The 26,847-nt window shown below is 55.8% G+C and overlaps 1 protein-coding gene and 1 long non-coding RNA gene across 7 annotated transcripts; both read right to left on the minus strand.

Annotated features, from left to right (window-relative positions):
- Positions 1–528: 528 nt before the first annotated feature.
- On the minus strand, positions 529–9,970 carry ARHGAP39 (Rho GTPase activating protein 39). 6 transcript variants are annotated; one of them, XM_023748049.1, is made up of 7 exons: positions 9,811–9,937; positions 7,802–7,907; positions 7,562–7,626; positions 7,195–7,455; positions 6,697–6,780; positions 2,774–4,145; positions 529–1,640 (listed from the first exon to the last, which is right to left on the minus strand). In XM_023748049.1, exons 3-7 carry the CDS (start codon positions 7,618–7,620, stop codon positions 876–878), a joined length of 2,541 nt encoding a protein of 846 aa, XP_023603817.1. In that variant the 5' UTR covers positions 7,621–7,626; positions 7,802–7,907; positions 9,811–9,937; the 3' UTR covers positions 529–875. The 6 variants fall into 6 exon arrangements, with proteins under 6 accessions (XP_023603817.1, XP_023603818.1, XP_014304773.1 ...); XM_023748050.1 differs by lacking the exon at positions 7,802–7,907 and adding an exon at positions 9,159–9,503 and having other exon boundaries at positions 9,811–9,929; XM_014449287.2 differs by lacking the exon at positions 7,802–7,907 and having other exon boundaries at positions 9,811–9,947.
- Positions 9,971–17,367: 7,397 nt separating this feature from the next.
- LOC106695324 lies at positions 17,368–19,554 on the minus strand. Its single transcript, XR_001346428.2, has 2 exons — positions 17,840–19,554; positions 17,368–17,751 (listed from the first exon to the last, which is right to left on the minus strand). It is a non-coding gene; the product is annotated as an uncharacterized LOC106695324 (long non-coding RNA).
- Between the last annotated feature and the right edge of the window lie 7,293 nt (positions 19,555–26,847).

Below are 26,847 nucleotides of genomic sequence, written 5' to 3' on the forward strand. Positions count from 1 at the left end.
TGTCTGCTGCGTTCAGGATTCTGCTTCAAAAATTGCTTGCCTGCACGAAAATCTCCTGGCTCCCAAGATCTGCTCCCAAGCAACAGCCGTGCTGGATGGTGCCTGTGCTCGATCCCCTTCCCTGGGAGCAGCACTGTGCCGCCCGCAGCCCCGTCACGTGCACATATGCCTGGCCCCACACCGAGGCTGGTGCACCGTCATCCTGCAGAGCAGGCTGTGGCATGTCTGACTGTAGAGCGTGTCAGCATGGGACTGTGCACATGTGTGTCCAGGTGCCATTCATGGCCCTGTCCCCGTGCTCACTCTGCCTGGCCCAGGAATCAGTCCAGCCACTTGGCTGGCAGCACCATAGCCCCAAATCCCCCCTTAAGGAGGCCCGGCCTGGGTCCAGGTGAACCCGACACATGGACTTCAGGAGCCCAGCGTGGGAGCTGGCCCTGCACCTGACCCCGGCAGCTGTCAGCAGGTGGCTACCTATGCTGGTCCCAACCCCTGACCCCTTGGGTGGCTCAGGACCAGCTCAGTCTGTAGCACCCTAATGGTCTGCTGGTGTCTTGCCAGACCCAGGGCTGGGCCAGTACACGCTACAGTCACCATGCTCCTCCCTGCTTCCAGGAACCCTCCTCCAGGACCCAGTGCTCCTCAGAACAGACAGCCTGAGCCTGGCCAGGGTAGTCACCGCCCCGCCCAAAGGACGGCTGAAAGTGACTGCAGTAAGTGCACATGGGCTGACTGTGGCCTTCCTGACCTCGTCCAGCAGGGCCACTGGCCACAGTGGCCTCAGAGCAGAGTGGACACCAGCTGGCTGAGCCATGGATACCAGGAGTTCTTGTCCTGGCCCTCAACCTGCCGGCCTGTGGCCAGGGACCCTGTGGTTATTCTCCAGGCCTCAGTGCCGAGGAGGGACTCCCCGAGGATGCAAGTGCACAAACGAGGTATTTGCTTGGAGCGCCTGTGCCCACCCCACATACCTGCTGCCTCTGGGCACTGCCCAGTGCAGGCCAGGAAGCTCTCAGCTCGGCCCTTCCCTGGCTGGCGGCAGAGCCTGGGGTGCCGAGGGCCAAGCGCTGGGCCTTACCTTTGGTGTCGTTGACGGGGTCCATGTGCCGGTAGATGTAGCCCTCTAAGTAGGAGTGGAACTTGGGTGTGGGTGGGAAAAAGGCCAGGCAGATGGCCATGAGCTCCCAGCCTCGGGCCAGGCTCTCCAGGCGGAAGTTCTCCGTGGTCTGCCGGCAGAGCTGGATGTACAGCTCGTCCCGCAGGCCCTGCACGCTCCAGCCCTTGGTGGCAATCTCCAGGGCCACGTGCAGCGGGTCTGCCTTGGCGCGCCGGTCACCCATGTACATCTGGATCAGCTTGAAGATCTCGCACGCCTCCTTCTTCACGTGGCGGTCGCTGGTCACGATCATGGGCTTCTTGATGGACTCGCTGCTCCAGGCCAGCATGTTGGCGATGGACACTTTCCGCCGAAAGAGGCCCTGTGTGTGCTTGTTGAAGTGTTTAGAGGCCCAGTTCTCGATGTCGGTCTCTGAGGACGGCTTGCGCAGAGTGAATGTGGGGAACACGCAGCTGGCACTGGGCATCACACTGCGGGGCTGCCGGCCGCTCTCAAACTGGGCACAGGAGCCTAGGTCCTCCGACTGGGAAGGAGAGAGGGGCCGTGAGGGGGGGCCCTACGTGACCCAGTCAGTGACAGGCATGCCCCCTCACCGGTCCCCAGGGTCTAGGCGGGGCTTTCACGGAATCTGCTGGAGGGGAGGCAGGGCAGCATTTGCAGGGTGTCCCATGGTGGCGCCAGGCTATGCCTCCAGCTTTGGCTTTCTCGAGTTCTACCAGCCTCACAGAGATGTGCGAACATCCTCCCCGTGCAAGGCTGCGCAGGGACCCAGAAGGCCCCTCCCTGGTCCTGAGACCTAGGGTTGGGGGGCCAGCACAGATATGGGGGCAGGAGGAAGCCTCTTCCTGTCTGTCTTATTGTCCATCGTCCTCCTGTGCTATGAGCTATGGACAGGAACGTGCTCTGAGCTCTCTAGCCTGGAGGGTCACTAAGGTGGCCCTGCCATGGGGATGCTGACCGCCCAAGGTCACAGGGCACGGTTCCCTGGCAGGGCTGGGAGTGGACTGAGGAGCCTGACACTGGGAGGCCTTGTGACCATGACCAGCTCTGAGCAGATGCCAGTGTAGACCCTCTGCCAAGGCTTCATAAAGCAGGTCAGGAGGTGAGGACCAGAACATCAGCCGATACCACATTCCCTACATGCAACCTGGACAGGAGGTGCAGGCAGGCTCCTAGGGCCTGACCTTAGCCTCTGCCTGGTGCTGCCCCAGGAGGACACATCTGGCTGGGCCTCTGCTTTAGCCACAGCCACACTCGGAGCCTGAGGTCCTGGGGCTACTGGCCTGGCTGAGCGCATCGGCCCCAGGGTTGGTGTCAGGCTCCCTGGTGTGGGAGCCTGTTCAGGAAGGGCTCCGAGTCACCTGAGGAGAGCCTGACACCCACCTGCACTGCCCCTCACCTGACAGCCCGTTCACAGGTGGGAGAAAGAGGCTCAGGCTCAGAGGGTTGGCATGCCTGTCCATCTCCTCTGCATCCATGGCCTGGAATCAGGGCACGGCCTCTGGCCCCAGGTGGCCTGCCAGCACCCAGGTGGGCCTCACCAGGAATGGAGGTGAGGGAGGCCTGCCCTGGGGGAGTCCTTGGAGGTATCTGCTACCGGTCCACCTGGCTGTCAGCAACCGTGAGTGACCCACCCCTGCCTGGAGCTGTTCATACCTGTGAGGGGTGGAGGTAGGGTTCAGGTGAGGCCAGGTTGGTCTGCACAGAGACGCTTTTCTCCAGCAGGATCTGGGGGAAGGCGAGCCTCTCCAAGGCGCCCCTCTGCCAGTGCCTGCTGCTCTCCTGCTGGGCCAAGGCCTCATCCTCGCTGAAGGCGCGCACCACAGGTCCGGGCATGGGGAGTGGCACGGCCCCATCACTCTCGTAGCCTGAGCCGTCCTGCTGGGAGTCCCAGCTTCCCCTCTGCTTCATGTGGAAGTGGGCCTGCTGTGCCTCCCAGGCCAGCCTCGCCTGTGCCAGGAAGGGTTCGGCCCCACCCCGTGCCCCGTCTGCCTCGCCTGTCTTGGCCTCCATGTGCTTTGGGGCCAGGCTGGGCCCACACTTGGGCCGCTCCTCAGTCAGGGACTGTGGGAGCAGGTCGAGGTCCCCAGGGCTATCGGTGGACGAGGCACTGGGGGCATGGCACAGAGAGGGGTTCCTGCTCTTTCTCTTGCGTGTGCCTGGGGAGTAGCCTGTGGAGGACATGGTGTCCTGCTGGCTGGACCAGGACATGGCATCATCCTGGGCCTGGGGGAGCGGCGAGGGTGGAGGGGCGTGCCGCAGCTCAGGCCCCTCCATGCTGCTATAGTCCCCGGACGTGACCCCCAGGCGCTGGTCCCGCAGCAGGCAGGGGCTGGGCTGTAGCGAGAGGGACCCCCCACCAGGGTTGGGCGTGTACTTGTGCCGCGGGCCTGCCCGCAGCCTGGGGCTTGAGCCGGCCTGCTCCACATACACCAGCTGCCGCACATACTCCTTCCCTGCAGGGCTGTACTCCAGGCTCAGGAAGCGCTCTGGGCACTTCTGCCTGGTGAGCACCAGCTGCTGGAATGGGGAGGCAGAGGCATGCTTGGGCGACTGGGGGAAGGGCACGGGCTTCCGGCCCGGAGAGCGCTGGGGGGAGCCACCCTGGCAGGCACCGCCGGCCTCATACTGCACGTCCATGGGGGGCTCATCGTAGATGGGGGCCTGGAATTCGATGGGGGGCTCCTCGTAGAGGGGGGGCTCGTAGGCATAGCGCGGGGAGGAGGGCTGTGAGTCGCAGGCTGGCTTGCGGGGCTGGGCCAGCAGTGGGGAGCAGCTCCCCAGCTCGGACCTCTTCAGGAAGGGCGAGGGCCTCCGCTCCGGGAAGAAGACTGAGCTGTCTGCGTCCGGGGCAAAGGTCTGCAGGCTGGGTGAGTGCTGCCCACCGGAGGGTCTGCGGGAGCGGCCCCCAGGCTGGCTGTCCAGGGGGTACCCGTTGCCCTGTGGGGAGAGGAAGCTGGGCTCCCGGTCAGCAACTTTGATGAGCATGCGCTCCTTGGTGCCCGAGTTCCACCGGAGGGAGGAGGTCCTGGGGGAGGGACAGGCACAGGTTACCTGGAGGCGGCACTGGGGGGCACAGGCTACTGGTGGAGGCGGAAGTCTGGCCCTGCTGCCAGCCTGGACTGTCACCCACCCACCCTGGTCATTTCTCTTCCTCCTCCTCATCCCCCTCCTCCTGGGGGGGCCTGGTCCTTACAGGAGGGGCTCCCTGTAGATGTCCTGGGAGCTTCCACATGCACCTGACTCAGCCTTGCAGGCTTCCCCTCCAGGGGGCTCCCCTGCAGGGAGCTCCCCCAGGTCCCCAATTGGACGGCATTCGGACACTCCCTGCAAGGGCCCTGGGTGTCTCTGCTCTGGCCCTGGCCCAGCACCACACACAGCACTGTCTGAACAGAGTGGAGCAGCCCTCCCAGAGGCCTGTGGAGTCAGCTGTTCACAGTGTTTTCTCACAATCCTTCATGTTTGTGTTGTCAGCTGTTACATCACTGCTTCTGTTTCTGATTTTATTTATTTGGGTTTTCTCTTTGTTTCTTGATGAGCATGGCTAATGGTTCATCAATCTTGTTTATCTTTTCAAAGAACCAGCTATTGGTTTCATTGGTCTTTTATATTGTTTAGTCTCTATGTCATTTATTTCTGCTCTAATCTTTATTATTTCCTTCCTTCTACTTACTCTGGACTTTTCTTGTTGTTCTCTTTCTTTAAGTTGTAGGATTAAACAGTTTAGTATTTTTTTCTTGTTTTTTGAGGTAGGCCTCTCAGGACTGCTTTTGCTATGTCCCAGATATTTTGGGTGGTTGTGTGTTCATTTTCATTTGTTTCCAGGAAGGTTTTTATTTTTTTCTTGATCTCATTGGTAACCCATTCATCACTATTATAAAAATCCCATGGCCGTGCCGCCGTCACGCTGTAACGACCAAATGCCAAAAGGCACCTGCTGAAAGTCATATGATTTCTTCGTGGGAACAAGTGTTGCTCTGTTCAGATCTCATCTTCCAATGAAGGTCAATGTAAGTGCTCCTGAGAAGGAAAGGTGAGGGTAGGAAACTAGTCTTATCTCCATCCACAACTGTCTTCAAGGTGGGTGGGGCTGCGTGTGCGGCGAGGTGTGCACAGGTGGGTGGGGACTTGACGCTGGCACCCCGAGGCACCGGGTCTGGGTCTCTCGCGATTTCACACGGTGGGCCTCCAGTTGTTTAATAACATGCTGTTTACCCTCCATATGTTTGAATGTTTTAGGCTATTTTTACTGTAGTTGATTACTAATTTCATTCCACTGTGACCTGAGAAGATGCTTGGTAGGATTTCCATCTTCTTGAACTTGCAGAGACTTGTTTTATGTCCTAACATGTGGTCTACAGCCCTGTGTCCCTGGAGGCCACATGTATCACACCCACATCCCCTTTGGGTACAGAGACCCAGGACTCAGCTGCTGTCTGTCAGCTCCCTTAATACATTTTAGTTCTGGAGTTGTCCGCCTCTTTCTTCAGTCTCTTGGCCCCGTGTTCCTTTTAAGGTTGGATCCCCTGCACCTCTTGGCATTTGGTCATTACGGCGTGACGGCGGCACTGCCACAACACAGAGGCCCACCAGCCAGCCTCCCGCACCCGCTTTACTGACGAGGACAGAGGCACAAGGAGGCTGGAAATACGCCCATGGTCACACAGCCACATGGCTGGGCCCAGGGTTGGCTCAGATCCCCTCCTGGGGTGTTGAAGTACAAACCCAGTCACCACTTCTAAGCTCAATCATTACAACTGCCAGAGCAAAGGCCCCTCAGGTCTTCAAATTCCTCCCCAGCACTGGGGTGACTCCTGGTCGGTGCTGGGGCACCCAGGCCGCCCACAGGCACACACCCCCCTGGACCCCCACAGCTGGGGCAGGAGACTCCTGCTGCAGCCTGGCCCAGGAATGGCCCCACCAGCATAATGGCTGCTGCCACCCCAGGGTCCCCAGTGTCATTTCCAGAACCTTCCAACACCCTGCAACGTCAAACCCAGGGCCAAGAGAGGCCCAAGCGCCCTTCCCTACAACTAAAGCCAAGGTGCCCCTTCACCCGGGAAGTGTGTGGTGCGCGGCCGGGCGCTCCCAGGAGACCACATGCTGAGGGGCTTCCTTGCTTGGCCAGAGGCCCCCATGGTCCCCAAGGTGGGCCGTGGCAAGGTTCTCCTAGAACAGGGGTGGGCAAACTTTTTGACTCGAGGGCCACAATGGGTTCTTAAACTGGACCGGAGGGCCGGAACAAAAGCATGGATGGAGTGTTTGTGTGAACTAATATAAATTCAAAGTAAACATCATTACATAAAAGGGTACGGTCTTTTTTTTTTTTTCGTTTTATTCATTTCAAACGGCCGGATCCGGCCCGCGGGCCGTAGTTTGCCCACGGCTGTCCTAGAACCAAAAGCTGCCACAGGAACCTGGGGCCGCTCGGAGGCCTCTGCCCTGCACCGGCGGCCCCGCCACGCACAGCCACTGGGCGCTTCCTGCTGAGCCAGACTCTTTTCCAGCTCACCCGAGAGCTGCCAGGAAAACCACCCTCCGCCAGGAGACAGGGCCAAGCCTGAGACAGCGGGCTCTACCTGTAGTGGAGAAGCTGGCCGTCTGCACTGTAATCCCGGTAAACCTCATAGTCCTTCTCAGGAAACACTCCTGGTGGGGAAGAACTGAAAGGCAGCAAAATGAAACCAAGGCCATGAGCATGAGAAATAGGCTGCATTTAAAACAGCAGCCTTCCCTTTGAATGTGTGTGTCACCCTTTGTTTTCTCAGGGGGGACCCCAGTGTCGTGGCTCCTGCCCACAAAGCTGTCCCCTTCATCAGGGCAAATGATTATTTCTTCCCCCTGATCTGACCCCGGTGCAGCCCACCTTCCCCCACCATGCAGGAGCACCCGCCAGCTCTGCAGGTCCCAGAGGCACAGAATCTGCCTGGGCCACCGGCCCTTCCCTTCCAGGCATTGCCATCGTCCTCAGAGGAGCAAGACGGACCCCACTGTGCAAGTCAGGTCTCCAGGTTTCCACTGTCCCTGGTGAAACCCAGCCAGCCTCCACCTGCCCCGCGGGCCCCCACCTGCCCCACCTGCCACTTTCCTCCTTTGCCGCCCCAAAGGCCATCTGCCGGCTTCTCCCCAGCGGCTCCTGTGCCTTCTCCCCAGGGTCTGGCTCGGGGTCCAGGGAGGAGCTGGTGCTGCCATCGCGGCTGAGGCTGCTGCCGCGCCCAGGGCTGTTGTCCGCGGAGGCGCGAGGGGACTCCGTGTTCTGCTTCAGTGTCTGCAGCTTGGCCAGGGGGATGATGTCGCAGCCCTGCGGCCGGTGCCACACGGTGCGCTGCGTGGTGGCGCTGTAGTAGTAGAATCGCGACGTGTTGGGGTCGAAGAGCTCCCACCACTGGTTCTCGCTGGTGCGCTTGATGCGGACGCCCGCGGGCGGGTCCCACACGCACTCACCGGTGACCAGGTTGGCGTACATGCGCTCGCGCGTGCGCGGCTCGATGATCTCCACCCATTCCAACCTGGGAAAGAGCCAGCGTGAGTGCGTGGGCAGGCGGCCCTGCCCCAGCCCCGTCCCAGCCCCCAGCACCATGGAGCACCCACCCACTGGCTGCACCTGCAGGGGGCACTCCCTCACCACGTAGCTTCAAACGCTAGACAGCCGTCCTTATACCACAAGACCTCCTTGAAGCTTACCAGTGTCTCCTCTTCACGTTCAACGTGGGGGGCACACAATCAGGCCATCACAGAAACAATTTCAGATGATAAAAAAGTTGGAAAGATGGCCTTCCTCCAGCTTCCCCTGTTAGTACCCAAAGCACCGGAGGGTCAAGGTCTGGCAGGACGGAAGGCCAGTGACACAGCCCAGGGGCCAGGCTCCCCGGCTTCACATTGCGGCCCCCTCCGGGCTGGAGTGCGGGGGGAGCTGCTGTGTGCGAGCTGCTGCCTCTCGCCATCGCTGGGCCCACTACTTCAGCACCGTGGACTCTGCCTGCGACACCATCACCAGCTGCTGGCCACGCACTGTGCCCTGCTCCCCTGCTCCTCTCCCTTCCATGCGGGAGGCAGGGCTCCGTCCTGGGCGTCTTGTAACAGAGACTGCCGTGGAACACTGGCAGCTGCCATGTGTCAGGCCACCTTTCCTCCTTGTTTCTGAGAATTGTCATCAGTGCACTGGACCCAAACTGATGACACACAGGGGAGCAAGAGCTCAGATGCTCCCAACACTTTTCTACTTTGCTGTACTCTCCGAGTTTTCTACGATGTTACAGATCGCTTACTTTCGTAATCAAGCCCTGGTTCATAGGTCCGTCCTCAATCCTCAGCAATGCTGGCCGGGCTTAAAAGATTTTTTTTATTTTTAATAAAACTCCTGCTGCCCTGGCTGGTTTGGCTTAATGGATAGAGCATCAGCCTGAGGACTAAAGAGTCCCTGGTTCAATTCCAGTCGAGGGCACATGCCCGGGTTGCAGGCTCATCCCCACTGGGGTGTGCAGGAGGCAGCCAATCAATGATTCTCTCTGATCACTGATGTTTCTCTCCCTCTCCCTTCCTCTCTGAAATCAATAAAACTATATTTTAAAAAAAGCTTGAGGCTTGTCTTTTCACTCTCTTTATAGTACCTTGACTTTTGATGAAAAGCTTGTAACATAGTTGAATTTATAAATCTTTTTCTTCATAATTTCTCCTCTGTCTATTGTGTTTAAGAAATCTTCCCTGTTTCTAGGTCAAAAGTATTCTAAGTTGACTTGCAACGTTTTACAGCTTTGCCTTTCATGAATTTCATGACATTCTTAATCTACCTGACTTTTGTTTACAATGCGAAACCTCATTCTCCCCACATGGACAGCCAGGGGTCCCCATGACGGGTGTGGCAGGGCACCTGTGTCTGAGCTCCTGCTGGCTCGCTGGCCCAGCCTCCCCTGACCAGCACCAGTGTCTGAACAGCACTGGCTGTGCACTGGGTGCAGCATGACCCAGACCCCACATCCTGCTTCTTCAGTCACATCCAGGCTATTCTTGACCCTGTGTTCCCTATGAATTGTGGAATCACCTGTCAACTCTCACACACTCTGTTGGCACCTTCACAGGATCTATTCCAGGAGAGAACAGAAGCCTTTGTGCTGACTTAGTCTTATGCCCAACCATGGTGTATCCATCCACTCATTTCGGTCTTCTCTAAAGGGTCAGAGTTACTCGTGGTGACACCTCCCTGGGCGACGTGTGCCAACACGGCCATGACATCTGTGGCCCGCCCTGGACGATGTGTGTCAAGGGTGGAGGGTGGAAGAGGACACAACGGTCACAAAGGGTGAATCTGGTCAGAGGACACATTCCTGTTCTTGCAACTTTTCTGTAAGTGTGCCGTTATTTCCAGACAAAGTTAAAAATTAGAAAACTAAAAATGAAAGAAAAAAGAAAAATGATGAGCTACAGCTACCTGCCTTGGGGTGGATCGATGCCCAGAGAGGGCACAGGGATTGGGCCCAGCATCAGGGCCTGCAGAGTGTCTGGCCCAGGCAGCCGTGTCCACTTGCGTGAGAAAAACCTCTCCCTCTGTCTTGCATCCAGGGGACAAAGTGGGGGCCATGCCTCCGGGCTAGGCTTCCACGGGAAGAGGGCAAACTCAGAAGCAAGTGCAGATAGCCTCGACGCCCCCACGGAGCCAGTCCTCTGATGGCCTAGGCCGCAGTGGCTTCCCTCACCTGGTGCTCGGCCCCGAGGCCCGAGGCTCCGGCAGGCCAGCATGATGGCTCTCACATTCGCAGTCCTGCGCCTGGGACATCGCAGCCTCTCCCCGTGACCCCGGCGGACAGTCAGCGGATCATCGGGATGCCCCCTTCAGCACCACTAGGGAAGGTGCCACCCTGCAAGAGAGCACTGCTGTCTAAGCACATACATCCAGAAAACATGTTATTAGACCTTGGGGTTTGGAGCCAGTAACAGCCCAGCTAGTCCCTCACAGCCCAGAGCGCTGGTGAGAGTGAGGAACGCCCAGTCCTGAGCCAGTTTCTCAGGTCCCTGGGCCCTGCCCCCGAGCCCCAGCCGGGACCCAGCCCTTGCCAGCCCATGAGAAGGCACCCAGACCCCCTCACCAGCTGTCCCCAGGAAAGCTGCCCACTGCCTCTCAGATGTAGTGCCCTCGGGCGTCAGGCAGGGCACTATGGTGGCAACATGGGTGGAGCACATGGCGCAGCCCGACAGGGCAATGCTCCAGAATTTTTGATGCAGCTGATTCATAACAAAGAGTGGACTTCTCAAAAGTGTTGACTACATACGAACAACGGGGGTGGGGTGGGGGGGGGAATCTTGACCCAAAACTCAATTCCAGATAAACTGTAGATCTAAATGTTAAAAGTAAAACAAAAAGGCCTTTAGGAAAAATGTAGACAATAATCTTTGTGGTCTTACAGTAGGTACAGGTATCTTAATCAGAAAAACCTGCCCGGCCAGTGTGGCTCAATGGTTGAGTGAGGATTTATGAACCAGGAGGTCACAGTTCAATTCCCATTCAGGGCACATGCCCAGGTTGCTGGGGCTCGATCCCCAGTAGGGGGTGTGCAGGAGGCAGCCAATCAATGATTCTCTCTCATCATTGATGTTTCTATCTCTCCACCTCCCTTCCTCTCTGAAATCAATAAAAAGTATATGTAAAAAATTAAAAATACATATATATTAAGAATTAAATGTTATTGTTTTTTAAAAAGAAATTAAAAAATTAAAACAAAAAAGAAATTTAAAAATCAAACTATAAGACTTTTCATTGCTAGTTTTGAGCAATTTGATTATGATGGGCCTTACGTAATTTTTAAAAAAATGTATTTTATTGATTTTTTTAGAGAGGAAGGGAGAGGGATAGAGAGTTAGAAACATCGATCGGCTGCCTCCTGCACACCCCCTACTGGGGATGTGCCCACAACCAAGGTACATGCCCTTGACCAGAATTGAATCTGGGACCGTTCAGTCCACAGGCCGATGCTCTATCCTCTGAGCCAAACCGGTTAGGGCGGCCTTGTATAATTTTATTAACATTTCCTGTGCTTAGGATTTGTTGAGACTTTGATCTAGGTTTCACCAAACAGTTTTTCTGTCCCTCCCTCTTGGGAGCTCCAATCACACAGACGTCAGCCCTCGGCCAGGTGTCCCACATTCCCATCATGCTCTTCCCTGCTTGTGTTTATTTAAAAGTACTTTTCCTCTCCTTGTTTTAGCGTGGATCAGTCTTACTGTTTTGTTTTCAAGTTCACTCATCTTTGCTTCTGCAATGCCTATTCTGCTGCTAATCCCATCTAGTGTGCATTCAGACGGTTTAGTTTAAACTCTAGAAGTCTAACTTGGATTTAATTTTTAGTTAACTGTCTTTACCTCACCTGTCTGTACTTAATGTGTCCAATGTTCCCCTTAGTTTTTGAACTTATGGAATGCAATTATAATTGCTTTAAGGACCTGGTCTACACAGCCTATCCTATAAGTCAGTTTTGCATCAGTTTTGTTTGACTTTTCATTACATTATGAGTTGTATTTTCCTGCTTCTTTCCATGCCTAGTCATTTTTTATTGGATGCCAGAGACTGTGAATTTTACCCTTGGAAGCTGTGTACTTCTGTGTCCCTTCGGTCTACCAGCCCTGGTCTTCTCTCTAATCACGTTTTTGTCTGTTTTTTTCCAACGCAGCATGTTCTTCCGAGCAGCCTGTCCTCTGAGGACCAATTCGTTTTCAGCCACGGCCACCCTGTCACCTGCTGTTGCTAACTGGGCTCTCAAGTTTGTAATGTTTTTGTTTTTTCTTTCTTAGTTTTTCTCACATTCTCTCCTTTGATTAATTTTTTCTTTTCTTAGAGCTCTTCTCTCTTTATATGTTTTGAATGTTTTTGGTGCAGAGACAGTTCTATCAAAAATTTCCTTCTGCCCTAACCGGTTTGGCTCAGTGGATAGAGCAGGGGTCCTCAAACTTTTTAAACAGGGGACCAGCCGAACCGGTTTGGCTCAGTGGATAGAGCATCGGCCTGCGGACTCAAGGGTCCCAGGTTCGATTCCGGTCAAGGGCATGTACCTTGGTTGCGGGCACATCCCCACTGGGGGGCGTGCAGGAGGCAGCTGGTTGATCTCTCTCATCGATGTTTCTAACTCTCTATCCCTCTCCCTTCTTCTCTGTAAAAAAATCATTAAAATATATTTAAAAAAAAAACAAAAAAAAAAAACAGGGGACCAGTTCACTGTCCCTCAGACCGTTGGAGGGCCGGACTATAGTTTAAAAAAAAACTATGAACAAATTCCTATGCACACTGCACATATCTTACTTGGAAGTAAAAAAACAAAACGGGAACAAATACAATATTTGTATTTGCATGTGGCCCGCCGGCCGTAGTTTGAGGGCCCCTGGGATAGAGTGTTGGCCTGCGGACTGAAAGGTCCCAGGTTCGATTCCAGTCAAGGGCATGTACCTTGGTTGCGGGCACATCCCCAGTAGGGGGTGTGCAGGAGGCAGCTGATCGATGTTTCTCTCTCATCAATGTTTCTAACTCTCTATCCCTCTCTCTTCCTCTCTGTAAAAAATCAATAAAAATATTTTTAAAAAATTTCCTTCTGTTTCCTGGGCTAATTTTCTTCTAAACATCTTCCCGCCAGCCGTTCCATTGCACCCACTGCCCCTTTTCTTCGCTTTCTCTAGTGTCTACCTAAGGGTCCCTTGCTGCCCCCGATTACTGCTCGTCCCTAAGGAAAGAGACAAGAGTCAGACAGACTGAAACCAGGCGTGTTGTCCCAGAAGGCTCTATTGCCAAGTTTTCTTAGAGGCTCTGCTCTGAAAACGAGTTTCTGGTCTATTAGGGCATTTTTTGGTTGCAAGAGACAGCAACCCAGCTCAGATGGAAGACACAATGCCCTGCGCCTCCCGTGGGTGAGCCCCAAGGGCAGGACTCTCAGCGAGGCCTGCAGCTGCCGCCTGCTCTCCGTCTGCCACACAGCAACACCCATCCCCTCAGGTGCCAGCAAGCGAGGTGCGAGGGTTTCTAACGGGCCATCAGGGCCTCGGTCACAGTCACGGCTGGTGCTGCCAGGTGGGCGGGAGGAGGGCGACTCCCCAGCAACAGCTCCTTCAGAGTGACCTTGGCCCTGCCCACAAACTCCAGCCCGGACCCAACCCTTGCTAGTCGGCGAGTAAGTCCATGTAAGTCCATGGGAGCCGCGGCCCAGGCCACAGAGACCCTCGTCTTGGCCAACGGTCGGCAGCTCCACAGCAAGTTGGGGTTTCCCATCTCCTCCCCATTTCCCAGTGGGGTCTTATAGAAATGCAGGCGGAGCACCCGCCTTCCTCTGGCAGCGCACCTCCCCCGGCACCATGCCCCGTTCTCCACGCCCACCAGGCCACAGCCCCTTCTGTCAAGTCCACGTTCCACTGGTGCCCCTAAAAGTCCTCTTTGTTCAACGCAAACTCAGTCCCCTCAAGGCTCAGGCTTTCACTCCTCCCAGCTGGCTGACATCCTCCTCTGACTTAAATCTTGTTCCCTATTTTTCATTCTTGTTGTTCATTCCGGTGAATAAACAAGTGTTGACTCAGCCATGGCTTCCAGAAGGCCCGGGTGCCTCTCTCACTGCTGTTTTCCCAAGTTTCCCCATGTGAACAATGAGCGCTCTGAGTCCCACGTCTGCAGGCTGGGCTCTGAGCAGCAGGCACAATGCCCCATTCTGCCGGGCAGGGCGGCTGGCATCTCCGGTCCCCTGCTCCACAGGATGACCACCCTAACCGCTACAGCTGTGGCCCAGCCCCTCAAGTCATGGAATCAGCTCGCAGGTTAACATCAGCTTCCAAACCTTCCCGGGCCACCCCACGGAGGAAGGACGCGTGTGTGGAAGCACATCATCGGGCAGAAAGTGAATCTGTCGGTGATGGTGGCGTTGTCTCTGAAGCACTCGGAAAGCTGCCACCTCAGGGATGGAGCTGGCTGCTGCCTGGTGCCTAAGGTCACAGGACAGGCAGTCAGAACCTCCCCCAACCACTGGGCCGTGGCCAAGCCCCCACTGTCCCTGCCTTCCTGAACTTCCCTTGCCGACTAAACGGCACCAGGGGTCCCGGTGGGACCAAGAACAAAATATGCGAGTTGTCAGAACAGAGAAGCTGGTCACGAGCAGGGACAGCCGCCCCTCCAGCAGCACGGCGCTGCCCACTGGGCTCGGAGACACGAGAGCAGCGGTGGCAGGCTCCACGACAGGGGCAGCACTCTCAGCCTGCAAGGCTGTGCCAACAAACACCCCTTGAGGGTCAGAGGTCTCCGTGCTGCTACGCCCGCCCCACCTTACGTGGCAAACCGGGGCTTCGGCAGGGGCGCTGGGGGCAGCTCGGTGATCTCAGACCCAGGACAGAGGACCTGGTCCCAGGGGAAGGAGAGCCAGCAGCACCTTGCGACAGAAGATGTTCTTATTACTGAAACCTCACTGTGATGGTTTAACATCTGAAACTAGGGTGATGACTCTGCTTACAACTGCATTCCCAGTGCCTAAACTTTTGCTCAGTGAATCAACAAACACGAAATGAATCACTGCCTGATCTCCTTTCGAATGAAAAAGGTTAAGAGAGGAAGGGGGACACACTCAGGCCACAGGGCACCCAGCAGGCCGGCCCTGCCCCAGGCCACCGCTGCTAAAAGGAGAAAATGGGGTCTCAAGGAAAAGAAGAAAAGTCCTAAACAGTGAAACAGTGAAACTGAAAACACAGAGAAGGCCCAGGACACCCGGCCTCGGGACCTGAGTGACGGAGCCTGTGCTTGCCAACAGGGGACGGAACCTTCGCTGCGCACATTTCTCCCGCTGCTTTCAGTCTGTTTGCTTCCTGTAGTTTTATGCTCTGCTTTTGTCCTCTGCACTTAGTTTTAAAATTGTATTTTCAATAAAAGTGTTTTTTAAATATTTTTTATTTTATTATTATTATTTTTTGTTGTTGTTGTTGTTAATCTTCACCCGAGGATATTTTTCCATTGAATTTTTAGAGCGAGTGGAAGAGAGAGGGACAGACAGAGAGAACCATCAGTGTGAGAGAAACACATCGATTGGTTGCCTCCTGCATGAGCCCTGACCAGGGCACGGCCGGGGAGGAGCCTGCAACCAAGGTACATGCCCTTGACCAGAATTGAACCCGGGACCCTTTGGTCCGCAGGCTGACGCTATATCCACTGAGCCACACCAGCTAGGACAATAAAATAGTTTTTAATTTCTATCAGTGGTCATTACAACTTTTCTCAAAAAGTCCTCAAGCCTACATTTCTCCAGTTTTCAGCTGTTTCCAGGTCACTTCTCACCTGTCTGTGCAGGTGGGGGGCAGCCCGCCAGGCTCCTGGGGGTCCCATTGGGGAGACAACGCCTCTCCTTCCCTCCCCTCTCCTCTGCTCAGTGTCTTGTATGAGTCTTTAAAACAGAACTCACATCACAGCCTCCTGGGGTGGGTTTGCTGCCTATTTCCTGGGAAAGGAAGCTGAGGAGGGCCCTGCACTCTGTCCTGGCCAACGCCCCCAAATGCTCCATGCAGACGACCCCTCACTTGAAGGAGGCCTGTCACCTTGAAAGTCACCCCAGCCCAGGCCTCTCGGATGGACAACACAGCGGAGCAGCCCTGAGGGCTCCGAGCCCCCAGCCACAGCACTCAGCCTTCCCCCACCCACCCCAGAGCCATGGGCTGCCCCTTGGGGACCCGGGCCTTGGGTGACATGCCCCACAAGGGGAGGTGGCCAGCCCCAGAACCAGGTGTCAGTGTGAAGAAATGGGGCTCGACGCCCACTGAGGACCTCGCAGCCCCAACAGTCACTTGGCACCACGGGCAGTGAATACGCGGGAAATTCACTCGGCGTGACAACACCTGCCCTGCTCCCAAGAGCTGCAGGCACAGCACCTCTGTGGACTCCTCCCACCTGGGGCTCCTGTGGCCCCTGCCCCAGCCTCAGTCCTCGTCCCACATGTGAGCTGGGAGCGGTGCAGGGCCACGGCCTGGCCACACCAGCCTGTGCCAACACTGAGCTTCAGTGGATAGCAGGACGGCCAGCAGGCGACGAACACACCCAGAGCAGGGCAAGATGCCGGCACCGACACACCATGTTTGAGGGACCCTGAGTCACCATCCGGGCCCTTGCCATCCCCCATCCCCATGGTGGGCAAGTTCCAGTGGTGAGTGGGTGAGAAGATCCTGGATGCCAACTTCCCACGCGGGCGCCGGAACAGAAGATGCTCTGTGCTGCTCGCGGGCCTGTGTGGAGGGAGACCCGCCCAGGAAGCGGCAATCTGCTCCTGGAACAGAGTGATGCCCCTCCCGCAGCCGGGGCCACTGTGCCCGCTCCTCAGTCCCGAGTGTCCTGTCCTGTCCCCAGGGCAGCCCCATACCCTCCTACCCACAGGCTGGCAGGTCCGCCTGCAGACACTGAGTGGTGCTGACCATGTGTGTGGACACGTGTGTATATATGAGCACATGAGAGCATGTGCCACCCTGTGTGGGCACATGTGTAGGCCTGACAGGGTCCGGAGTGGCCCTCCTCCCTGCTGCTCCTTACTCCCTCGGGCACATGCCCCACCACGAGGCCAGCCCTGCACCTGGCCCGGCCTCTGACCTCTCCAGGAGCTCCTTCCACACCCATGACCTGGAGGAGAGGGTGACTGGAGGGAAGGGAAGGGGCCAATGCATGACAGGGTATCCTGAGACTCCAGCCTCAGCCACAGAGCCCTCGGGTGGAGGTGAGCAACTGGAACAGTAAACAGCACCTGTCAGAGGCAGGGGCCACCTCCAGGAGGCTGGACCCTCGCATCCGGCGGGAGGTCTGGCACTCTGGAAGGCGGGGCTCCAGAACACAGCCCAGGGCCCCGGGAGGTCCTGTCCCCTAGGTGAAAGGCCAGCAGACATTTCTCAAGTGCAGTTTGATGATTTCCATGAACATATACACCCACGCAGCCGAGCAGAGCCCACGGAAGAGGCAGCTCATTGCTCGCTGGGGAGTGGGGCTTGGGTGGGAGTGGTGTGAGAAGCCACAGAAGGTCTGGTCTGAACTGAGCCCAGGGAGGCTCCCTTTCAGGAAGAGGAGTGAAATGAAGTTGTTTTCAGATGCAGACTCAAGAGCAGACCCTGAGAGCACGGAGGGCGGAGGGCCGGAGCCGGAGGACTGAAGCATGCTCAGTGTTTCACAGGCAGAGAGGGCCATTTTTGAGTCAAAACCACACAGGCAGGTCAATTTGATGGGCAGTTACAGAGCTGTTCTCACCTGAAAGGTTCATCTATACCAGAAGAAAGTAAAACAAAACAAACTTTTAATACAATAAAACAGGGCATAAAACATCAGGAAACAGTCCCAGGTGGGGAGGCTGGGTCTGCACAGGGCCCCGGGCACAGCAGGGCCTCGGGGTTGGGGGGCTGCACCCTGTGCCCGCAGTGGGTCTGAGGGGAGCCACTGCTGCCTCGGGGGGAGTGGGGAGGAGGGCTCCTGGTTACTTGCTGGAGTTTCCAGAAAACTGTTGATGAATCTGAGAAACATTTCACCGGAAGGGCCGAGCGCGGCCAGACGATGGGAGGACCAGAGCAGCAGTGGGAGCCCTCAGCACCTGCTGGCGATAAATACCTGGGAGCAAACGTGCCCATTTCTGTCACAATAATGACGAGAAAGCTTTGACCAGCCTCTAAGAAAGAACAAACAAACATATGAGAGTTTAAACTATTTTTTAAAAACGTTAAATCTGTTGATGAGTTGGGAGGATAGTTCAGAACCTCAGAGGGCAAACACGGGGGGAAACCAGGAGTCGGCATGAGGCCTGGCCAGCAGCAGCCTGGGAGGGTCCGTGCGGCCTGAGCGCAGTAGCGAGGACAGAGCCTGGGACGGCCAGAGCCCAGCTGCAGGCACCAGGGAGAACCAGGAAGGAGTGGCACACAGGGGTCAGGCCTGGGGCAGGACGGAGGTCACCACAATCGGTGTCCTAAGGTCTCTGAATTGTTTTGAGAAAAGTAAAAATAACAGTTGAGTTTAGATTCTGATACATGAATTCTGCGTGTTAAAACATGTGGGGTGGCGGCCCCTATGGAAGCCGAGGAATGAATCCCAATCTAACAGGAGAAAAAAGAGAGAAGAAAAGAGAATCCAAAACAAGTTAAGAAAGGAGGAACAAAGCAACCTGTCCCAAATGACAGGACGCGTAGAATGCAGAGATGGCAGAAATAAACTCAGAGAGAAGAACCTTACGGAACAAAAAGGAGACAAACACTGTCAGACCAGATGTTGAAAGCCCCCGACACGTGCTTTATACCCAACACATTGAAAACATAAGGATGTGGGTTCTGAACGTCAGGAAGGCACAAGCTACCCCGACGACAAAGCTGGTGCAGCTCCAGGAATGCGGCCGCTCAAACAGGCCACCCAGCCGAGGAGGCCAGTGTGGGCAGAACCTCTAGGGCAGGAGACGGCTCGGCTCGCCAGGCTTCCTCTTGGGGGCACGCAGGGCTCAGATCCTTGCCCACCATCCATGGAACATTCCTGAAAACTGACCACATACCAGGGCCTAACGTGAGTTCTCAACAAAAGTCCAAGGTTGGGCTGCCCAGCCCCAGTCCTTGTCCATGCGCACGCGCACACGCACACGCTGGCAGACGAGCCACACACAGAGCCCACGCGAGGCAGGCCCGTTGGTCAGCTGCTGTCAATGCTCCAGCCTGCTGAGGGGAAAGGGAGGGTGTGGGTGCCGGCTCCGGAAACAAGCAGCAGCCTCGGGGACCAGGAGGCTGACAGACAACCACGCGTCACGAGCACGCGAGGCTGCAGCTGCCATCCCAGGGAGCGTAGGGCCCAGCGCACGCAGAGCTCCATGCAGTCTCCCCGCACAGACCTGGTCTGCTGACCACAACACTGCACTACGCGGTGAAGAGCAGGTCAGCCATGCGCATGTCAGGGTGGGTGTCTGCACTGATGTGCAGGGCATGACGACCTGTCGGGGGCTGGAGAATAAGCCACAAGAGACAGCCTTCTGTGTGGGTAACAGCATCACCCATAAGTCACCACGCAGACAGTGGAGGGGCAGCATCTGGCCTGAACTGGAGCACGACCCCTGACCCTTCAAAGTACCCACAGAGACTCGCCTCTAACACCTACTGCACACAGTGTAATGCACGGCAAGAGCCGTACAAACACCTACTGTGTGCAGTGTAACGCACAGCAAGAACCACCTCTAACACCTACTGTGTGCAGTGTAACGCAGCAAGAACCACCTCTAACACCTACTGTATGCAGTTAGCACCTGGCAAGAACCACCTCTAACACCTACTGTATGCAGTTAGCACCTGGCAAGAACCACCTCTAACACCTACTGTATGCAGTGTAACCCGCGGCAAGAGCCACCTCTAACACCTACTGTGTGCAGTGTAACGCCTGGCAAGAATCACCTCTAACACCTACTGTGTGCAGTTAGTACCTGGCAAGAATCACCTCTAACACCTACTGTGTGCAGTTAGTACCTGGCAAGAATCACCTCTAACACCTACTGTGTGCAGTGTAACGCACAGCAAGAACCACCTCTAACACCTACTGTGTGCAGTGTAACGCGCAGCAAGAACCACCTCTAACACCTACTGTGTGCAGTGTAACGCGCAGCAAGAACCACCTCTAACACCTACTGTATGCCTGCCTCAGAGCCTGCGTGTCACCTGCTGCATGGGTGCAGCATCCTCCGTCCACGTGGTGGCCCTCTCACTGCACCCCATGCGCAGCCCCTAGCAGGTGAGTCCTGCAGGCACACAGGTGACCACCCAGTGACAGGCATGAGGAGGACTGGAGGACAGAGCACAGGGCAGTCCAAGGGCAGGGCCAGGCAGGGCTGGAGGGCCCTGTGGAGGGGAGGCTGCCACAGGCACGCCTCTGCAGGCCCAGCAGCAAGTCGCCTTGGTGGCTCAGGAAGAGGTCCGAGCTTTGGATACAAGTTTAGAAGAAATCAGCATATAACAGAAACTCCACTTTCCCTAGTCCGTGTGTTTACAGGCAGGAGAGGGGACAGGCAGAGAGCCAGGCTGAGATGAACTAGCAGAGATGACTGAGGGGAGGAGAGGGCATGGATGGCCTGGAGACAGGAGTGGGGGATGGGCTGAGCAGGTGGGAGGCAGGCACAGGACGGGGTGGTGGCCTGGGGACACTCCTGGAGCCGCTGCTCTGAAACGTGCAGCAGGTGTACACGGTGCCAGAACTGGTTCAGGGAGACACCACCACAAGGGGCATGGGCAGGGGCACTGTGGTGGGCACAGGGCCTGATTTTAGCTGAAAACTCCACAACACTTTAAACAGAGGCGTGAGCTGCAGCTCTGACAGCCCACAGCCTGCGGGTGATGACAGTCAAGCCCCCCTCCCCGCCATGGACACGGCCTAGAAATTACACGGCCAAACTCTCACCACGCTTGCTGGTAAACCCTCTTCCCACCAAGACTCTGAAAACCCCATTTGCGCGCCCGTCTATGTTGAATGCACCTAGAAAACCACTGGGCTAAACCATGATTGTCTTCCTACGCCCACAGACGAGCCCAGATGGCCATACTCATGGGCCTGGGCACTGAGGTGGCGGCCAGCACACAGGCAGTGAGCGGGGTGGGCTGGAGTGGACAGCAGGTTGCTGTGAGGCTGGACAAGGTGGTGGTGGTTCACAGTGCACAGGCTGCCAGGCAGCCATTGCAAGGGAGACCAAGAGCAGACAGAGGTGCCTGGTGCTGACTTCTGCACGTGGGGGTGCCACCTCCCCTTCTGCAACAGCCTTTTCCTGGCCCCCATTTCTCCTTTTACCCATTCAGTGTGCAATTTTAATCTATTTAGCACATGCACGGACGCCTGGTGGCTGTGCAGGGACCACGGCCCAGCTCAGATGCCCTGGGAGGCAGGAGAACTGGGCTGAGGGGGGGAACAGGAAGGGCTCCTGTTAGGACAAGCCCCAGGAGGGTCAGAGGAGCTGAAGGGGCACCTGAGCTTTGCTTTTCTGGGGTGAGGAAGGAACAGGAGCAGGGCGTGGCTTGGTGCACTCGGCTGGAGAGCAGAGCACGGGGGCCAGGGAGGAGGGGTGCGGTCTCCAGGACGGGCTCGGGACCTGCTCCTGGGCCAGCACACAGGCCACGGGCCTCCTGTGCACCAGCTGCTGAGCAGCACCTTGGCCGCATGCAGCTGACGTCAGTGGCACCTCTCCCAGTCGGGACAATGACAAATGTCTCAGACAAACCACTCGAGTGAGAACCACAGCTCTGCACACCCCCCTGCGCAGCGCTGTGGAAGAGAGGGCAGGGAGCCCACCCAGGAGGCGTGGCCATCGTGCAGATGGGACCCGGTGCAGCCCCTGCTTGGCAGTGGCCCTGGTGACAGGGGAATGATAGGTTGGTAACTACTTGGGAGGTACCAGGAGCAACCCCTGGAGCAATGGGCTGTGGCCAGATGCCAAGCTTTCAGGTAGCCACCAAGCAGATGCCAGACCCAAGGTCCCCAAGCACCAGACACCAGCAGTGGAGAATGCAGGGTCTGAGGAGCCTGAAGGAGGCTGGCTCCAGTGCCCCAGGCTGAGCAGGGAGGGCTGGCTGGCACCTCCTCTCCCCCCAAACCCCTGAGATGGCTCAGAGCATGGAACAGGCTTGTTTTCTCTGGGTGCGGTGGGAGGAAGGGGTCCACAGTATCGTCTCCAACTATTTGCTCAGCCGTTCCCCACAAGAGGGCTGTATATCCTCCGCAGTACCAGGGGACGTCTGCCTATTAACGGAGAGAGGGAAAGAGCGTGGGTCCCCTCCCCTGGTGGGCTGGGGCAGGTGACCGGCTTTGGCCCATGGAACCTGAGCTGTCAGCCGAAGCTTGAAGAGACACCGTTTCTGCCACTCTGCCATAAGGATGCCACGATCCAAACAAGGGCTGGCCCCAGACCCATGAATGGGCTCTCAGACAAAAGCCACAAGCAAGTGAAACGTGAGCAAGACGCAAACCTGCTGTTGTGAGCCACTGAAATGTTGGGTAATTTGTCACCTCAGCCTCCTGCTGAGAAAGCTGTCCAATTAACTCCCTGAACCAAATCTCTTCCTTCTCCAGCCCGTCCTGCTCACTCCTGTCAGGTAGATGTTCCTAATCCATTTTTTCAGGACTTGCCCTGCCCCCATTAGCTAGACGGCTACAATCTAAAGTCTTTCCCCTGAATTCAGACACTCACATTATAATCCTTATTTCCTCTTATTCCTTACACAACCGTCTAACCCCACAAACCACTCACAACCCAACTTCTTATCTTTGTTCCGACACCAGTTTCTGTTCTAACTAGTCAGTTCTGCCAAAGCACCCACAGACAATAAAAGTGAAGGCTTCAACAAAACTTTATTTATAAAGACAGGCAGGGGAACTAACACCTACTGTATGCAGTGTAATACAGACCTGGTCTGGAGAATGGTTTAAAGGGCTCATAGACTTAATAGGCTTTGCCCTTTTCAAACTTCTTCAAAGAACAGTGTGCCACAGTATACACACAACTAACTGAGCATAGATTAGATGTTCAGTTAGAAAGTACTGAATTAGCCCTAGCCAGTTTGGCTCAATGGATAGAGCGTCAGCCTGTGAACTGAAAGGTCCCAGGTTCGATTCTGGTCAAGGGCACATGCCCAGGTTATGGGCTCGATCCCCAGTGGGGGATGTGCAGGAGGCAGGTGATCCATGATTCTCTCTCATCGTGGATGTTTCTATCTCTCTCTCCCTCTTCCTTCCTCTCTGAGATCAATAAAATATTTATTATTTTTTTTAAAAAAGCCCTAACTGGTTTGGCTCAGTGGATAGAGCATTGGCCTGAGGACTGAAAGGTCCCAGGTTCGATTCCAGTCAAGGGCATGTACCTTGGTTGTGGTCACATCCCCAGTAGGGGGTGTGCAGGAGGCAGCTGATGGATGTTTCTCTCTCATCGATGTTTCTAACTCTCTATCCCTCTCCCTTCTTCTCTGTAAAAACTTAATAAAATATATTTTAACAACAAAAAAGAAAGTACTGAATTAATGATACTTAGGAAACATTATAGAATATTGAAAAAATCCCTAATACTCAGCAGTACAGTTTTCCCAGAGACTTCAAAAAAAAGTAGGAAAAATCCACACCAAATGTTAAGCCAAGAAAAATTCCACCTGATGGAGCATAATAATGACCAATAAGCTCTTTTCACAATACACAAACGGTGTCAACGACCAGTATAAGTTTCTGAGTTTAGTGGGGAAGCAACTCCTATTATCAGAACTCTCAGACATATGAGGATAAACTCCATTTATGTCACCACCACACTCTGGGGAACAAGATGGCAGGCACTGCTGAGAAACTCCAGTTCCAGGGAAATACAAAACCCTGCAAATGCCTGTCCCAGGAAGCCCAAGACGGGAGCCGGCAGAGCGGGAGTGAGCCAGGCAACAGGCCCCATGAGGAGGTCCATCCCAGCAGATGGAACAGTGTGGCCAGAGGATGGGGGTCAGGGTCAGACAGGGCCTCAGGGAGTAGGCCAAAGCTGCCAGGTAGCGCCAGGGACAAGTCCCCAAGGCTGACGGAAGCCACAGAAAGCAGGTCCTGGAGGCAGCAGAGAGGGTGTGGATCTACCTCGGGGAGCAAGGAAGGCAAGAGAAGAAGGGACCTGGAAGCAGGCAGACACTCCAGCTCGGTTTTGCTGGAAGCGTCTCCCAGACCCAGCGAGCACAGGGCTGTGCTGGCACCCACATGCACCGAGCTAACGTGGGGAGGGAACGTGTTAAGACTCACAACAAATGACCAAATGACAACGGGTTGGTGGAAAGGCTCAGCAAAGGGGTCTTGTGAGCAAGCTGGATGCCTCCCTATCAGCACAGATTACACAGACATTTTTCAAGAGCACCAAGAACCTGAAAGAAGCCTAACCAGACACTGAGTCACTGTTATTAAAGTGTTCAAGGGCAGTCCCCGCCAGCACGCACGCAAGAGAGAAGGTTGGGATGGACATTTTATTTTATTTATTTATTTTAAAAAATATATTTTATTGATTTTTCACAGACAGGGATAGAGAATTAGAAACATCGACGATAGAGAAACATCCATCAGCTGCCTCCTGCATACCCCCCAACTGGGGATGTGCCCGCAACCAAGGCTCATGCCCTTGACTGGAATCGAACCTGCGACCTTTCAGTCCACAGGCCGACGCTCTATCCACTGAGCCAAACCGATTAGGGCGGGATGGACATTTTAAAATCTATCTTGAGATATTTTCAAATTTGCTCACAAAAGCTGTTTTGTTATCATTTGTTCTGAACATTAAATGTTCTCGTTATAAATCCCACAAATGCCAAAAGACTACCTAAAGGGGAAGGGCTCCCCCCTAGTCTCAGTATCACACCGATAAAGAAGGCAGATGGTGTGTCGCAGCCGTGGGCAAACTACGGCCCGCGGGCCAGATTCGCCCGTTTGAAATGAATAAAACTAAAAAAAAAAAAAAAGACCGTACCCTTTTATGTAATGATGTTTACTTTGAATTTATATTAGTTCACACAAACACTCCATGCATGCTTTTGTTCCGGCCCTCCGGTCCAGTTTAAGAACCCATTGTGGCCCTCGAGTCAAAAAGTTTGCCCACCCCTGGTAGGGTAAGTCTGAGGTACTTTCCCTCGATCTGAGTGAGAAAGGGAATCATCTCCTTAGGAAATTTTCCACTTTGTTCTGAAGCAAGTTAAGTCTAATTTCTTCCAACAATTTAGCAACATAGGATGTTACAGCACTGGTATATCCAAGTTCTCACTGTCTATTGCTATGTCCTTACTGTTACTTGAAGTTTGTTAGAAAGTTATCTTTTCTATTTCAAGGATAACACTGTAAAGTATAACAACTATGGCTTGGGGAGCATAATTAAAACAGAAAATTACCCAAGAACTCTAAATCTAAATCTCATTTCTGTCGACAACAATCCTACCAAACCCCAAGGGCAGTAAGAATTGGAGTATTCAGGTGGCTCATCGGAAGCTTTCTTTTTCTAAAAATATTTTAAAAGTAGTTCTATATAAGTTATCTAAGTACAGGAGACTTGTTCCTTGTGTATCGTCACAAAGACTTGTTTCTTGCCAGGCGTGGCTCAGTGGTTGAGCATCCCCCTATGAACCAGGAGGTCATGGTTTGATTCCCAGTCGGGGCACAAGCCTGGGTTGCAGGCTTGATCCCCAGTGTGGGGCGTGCAGGAGGCAGCTGGTCAAAGATTCTTTCTCATCATTGGTGTTTCTCTCTCTCCCTCCCTCTCCTTTCCTCTCTGAAATCAATAAAAATATATTAAGGAAAAAAAACACACTTGTTTCTCCACATATGGCCCGATCTTGCCTTTGTAAGAAAAGGGAGCCATTGACTTGATGTTAACATAAAAGGAGGAGGGTGAGGCTCCGAGACCACAGCAAACGCACCTGGAACCACATCTCGGCAGTGATGACATCCTAACTTTTGCGAACACTTACAATGTAACAAGCACCAAGCGTTTTACAGTTTTTGATTCGATGAGTCCTCATCACCACCCTATGAGGCCACTATGATTGGCGCCCCATTTTACAGATGAGGGACCAAAGGCACCGAGTACAAAGGCCGGCGTCTGACTCCAGCACCGCCCTCTTCCCAGCCTCTCGGCCAGAGAGCTGACGGGACCAAGTGCGGGCAGGAAGGCCCGGGTCCTGCAGAGCCGGCGTCTGGCTCACCTGGTCGCCGGGACGCTTTATGGAGGAGTCTCCTGGCTTTACAGTCGCGCCTCCTATCAGATCTCCGGCCCCCTCCCCGGCGAGGAGAAGCACACCTCGCTCATTGTGAAGGGAGCGCCCCGATCGGGAACCACCTGCTGTTTGCAGAGGCACCCGGGACGCACAGGGTTCAATTCCCCGCGTTGGCTTCAAAGACAAACCCCCTATTGTCTGCCCCGGGGGAGGAACACGAGCCCTGCAGCGGCAGGTTTCCGCAGAGGTCACGGGAGGTTTGGTGAAACCGCTCGGCGCGGAGGGATGGCGGGGGGAGGGGAAGGGGCGCCGCATTTTTGCTGGTGAAGGCAGCGCAGCGCCCACAGCAGCTGCTGGTGGGAGCAGCAGGCCACACGCCCACAGCTGCCGTGGCCTCGCACCGGCTGCGCGTTGCAGATAAAAGACGTCCTGACCCAAGTCCACGGCCTGCCTCGCTCGCGGCCTCGGCACAAAACGCCCCACCTCCGCCCACTCCGCTCCCACAACCGAGGGGCGGCCGAGGGAATCCCACTCCGGCGGTCGCCTGGGGGGGAGGCGAAGCGTCCAGCCCGCCCCGCTGCAGAGGCCGCGTCCGTGGGGCTCGGCGGCCCCGCACCCGCTCCCGCTCCCGCACGCGCCGACCCGGACAAATCCGGCGACCCCCACCCGCCGACGGCGCCCCGGAGGCCGCGCCGACGCCCGAACTCGGGCCGCAGCGGCCTTCACGCCCACCCCGGCCGGGCGCTCACGCCCACTCACGCCCTCTCACACCCCGTCCAGCGCGGCCCGGGCCCTCGCCTCCCGCGCACCCCGCCCCTGCCGCGCCCGGCGGCGGCCCCGTCCGTCCCCAGCGGTGGCCGCGGTCCCGGATCCTCGCGCGGCCCCGCGGGGCCGCTGCGCCGGCCTTCTCCGCCATTTTCCCGGGCGGCGCCGCCAACCGCCCGCGCTCCTCACTTTGCCGGCTGCGCGCGAGCCGCGCCGACACAAGCCCCCTCATTCCTGTTCCGCGCGCCGCGTGTAAGATGCCTGGCGGATTTCCCCGCCGCCCG

Source organism: Myotis lucifugus, unplaced genomic scaffold, assembly GCF_000147115.1.
Source record: "Myotis lucifugus unplaced genomic scaffold, Myoluc2.0 scaffold_1098, whole genome shotgun sequence".
NCBI classification, from domain to species: Eukaryota; Metazoa; Chordata; class Mammalia; order Chiroptera; family Vespertilionidae; genus Myotis; species Myotis lucifugus.

Excerpts from the sequence above, each read along its gene's own strand:
- ARHGAP39 (XM_006107300.3), bottom strand. The coding sequence starts at position 9,253 with ATGGTTGGGCATAAGACTAAGTCAGCACAAAGGCTTCTGTTCTCTCCT. Across the intron at positions 7,627-9,158 it reads GAGTGTGTGAGAGTTGACAG|GTTGGAATGGGTGGAGATCA; the intron begins GTGATTCCACAA and ends GCTCTTTCCCAG. Across the intron at positions 6,781-7,194 it reads GCAAAGGAGGAAAGTGGCAG|TTCTTCCCCACCAGGAGTGT; the intron begins GTGGGGCAGGTG and ends GCTGCCTTTCAG.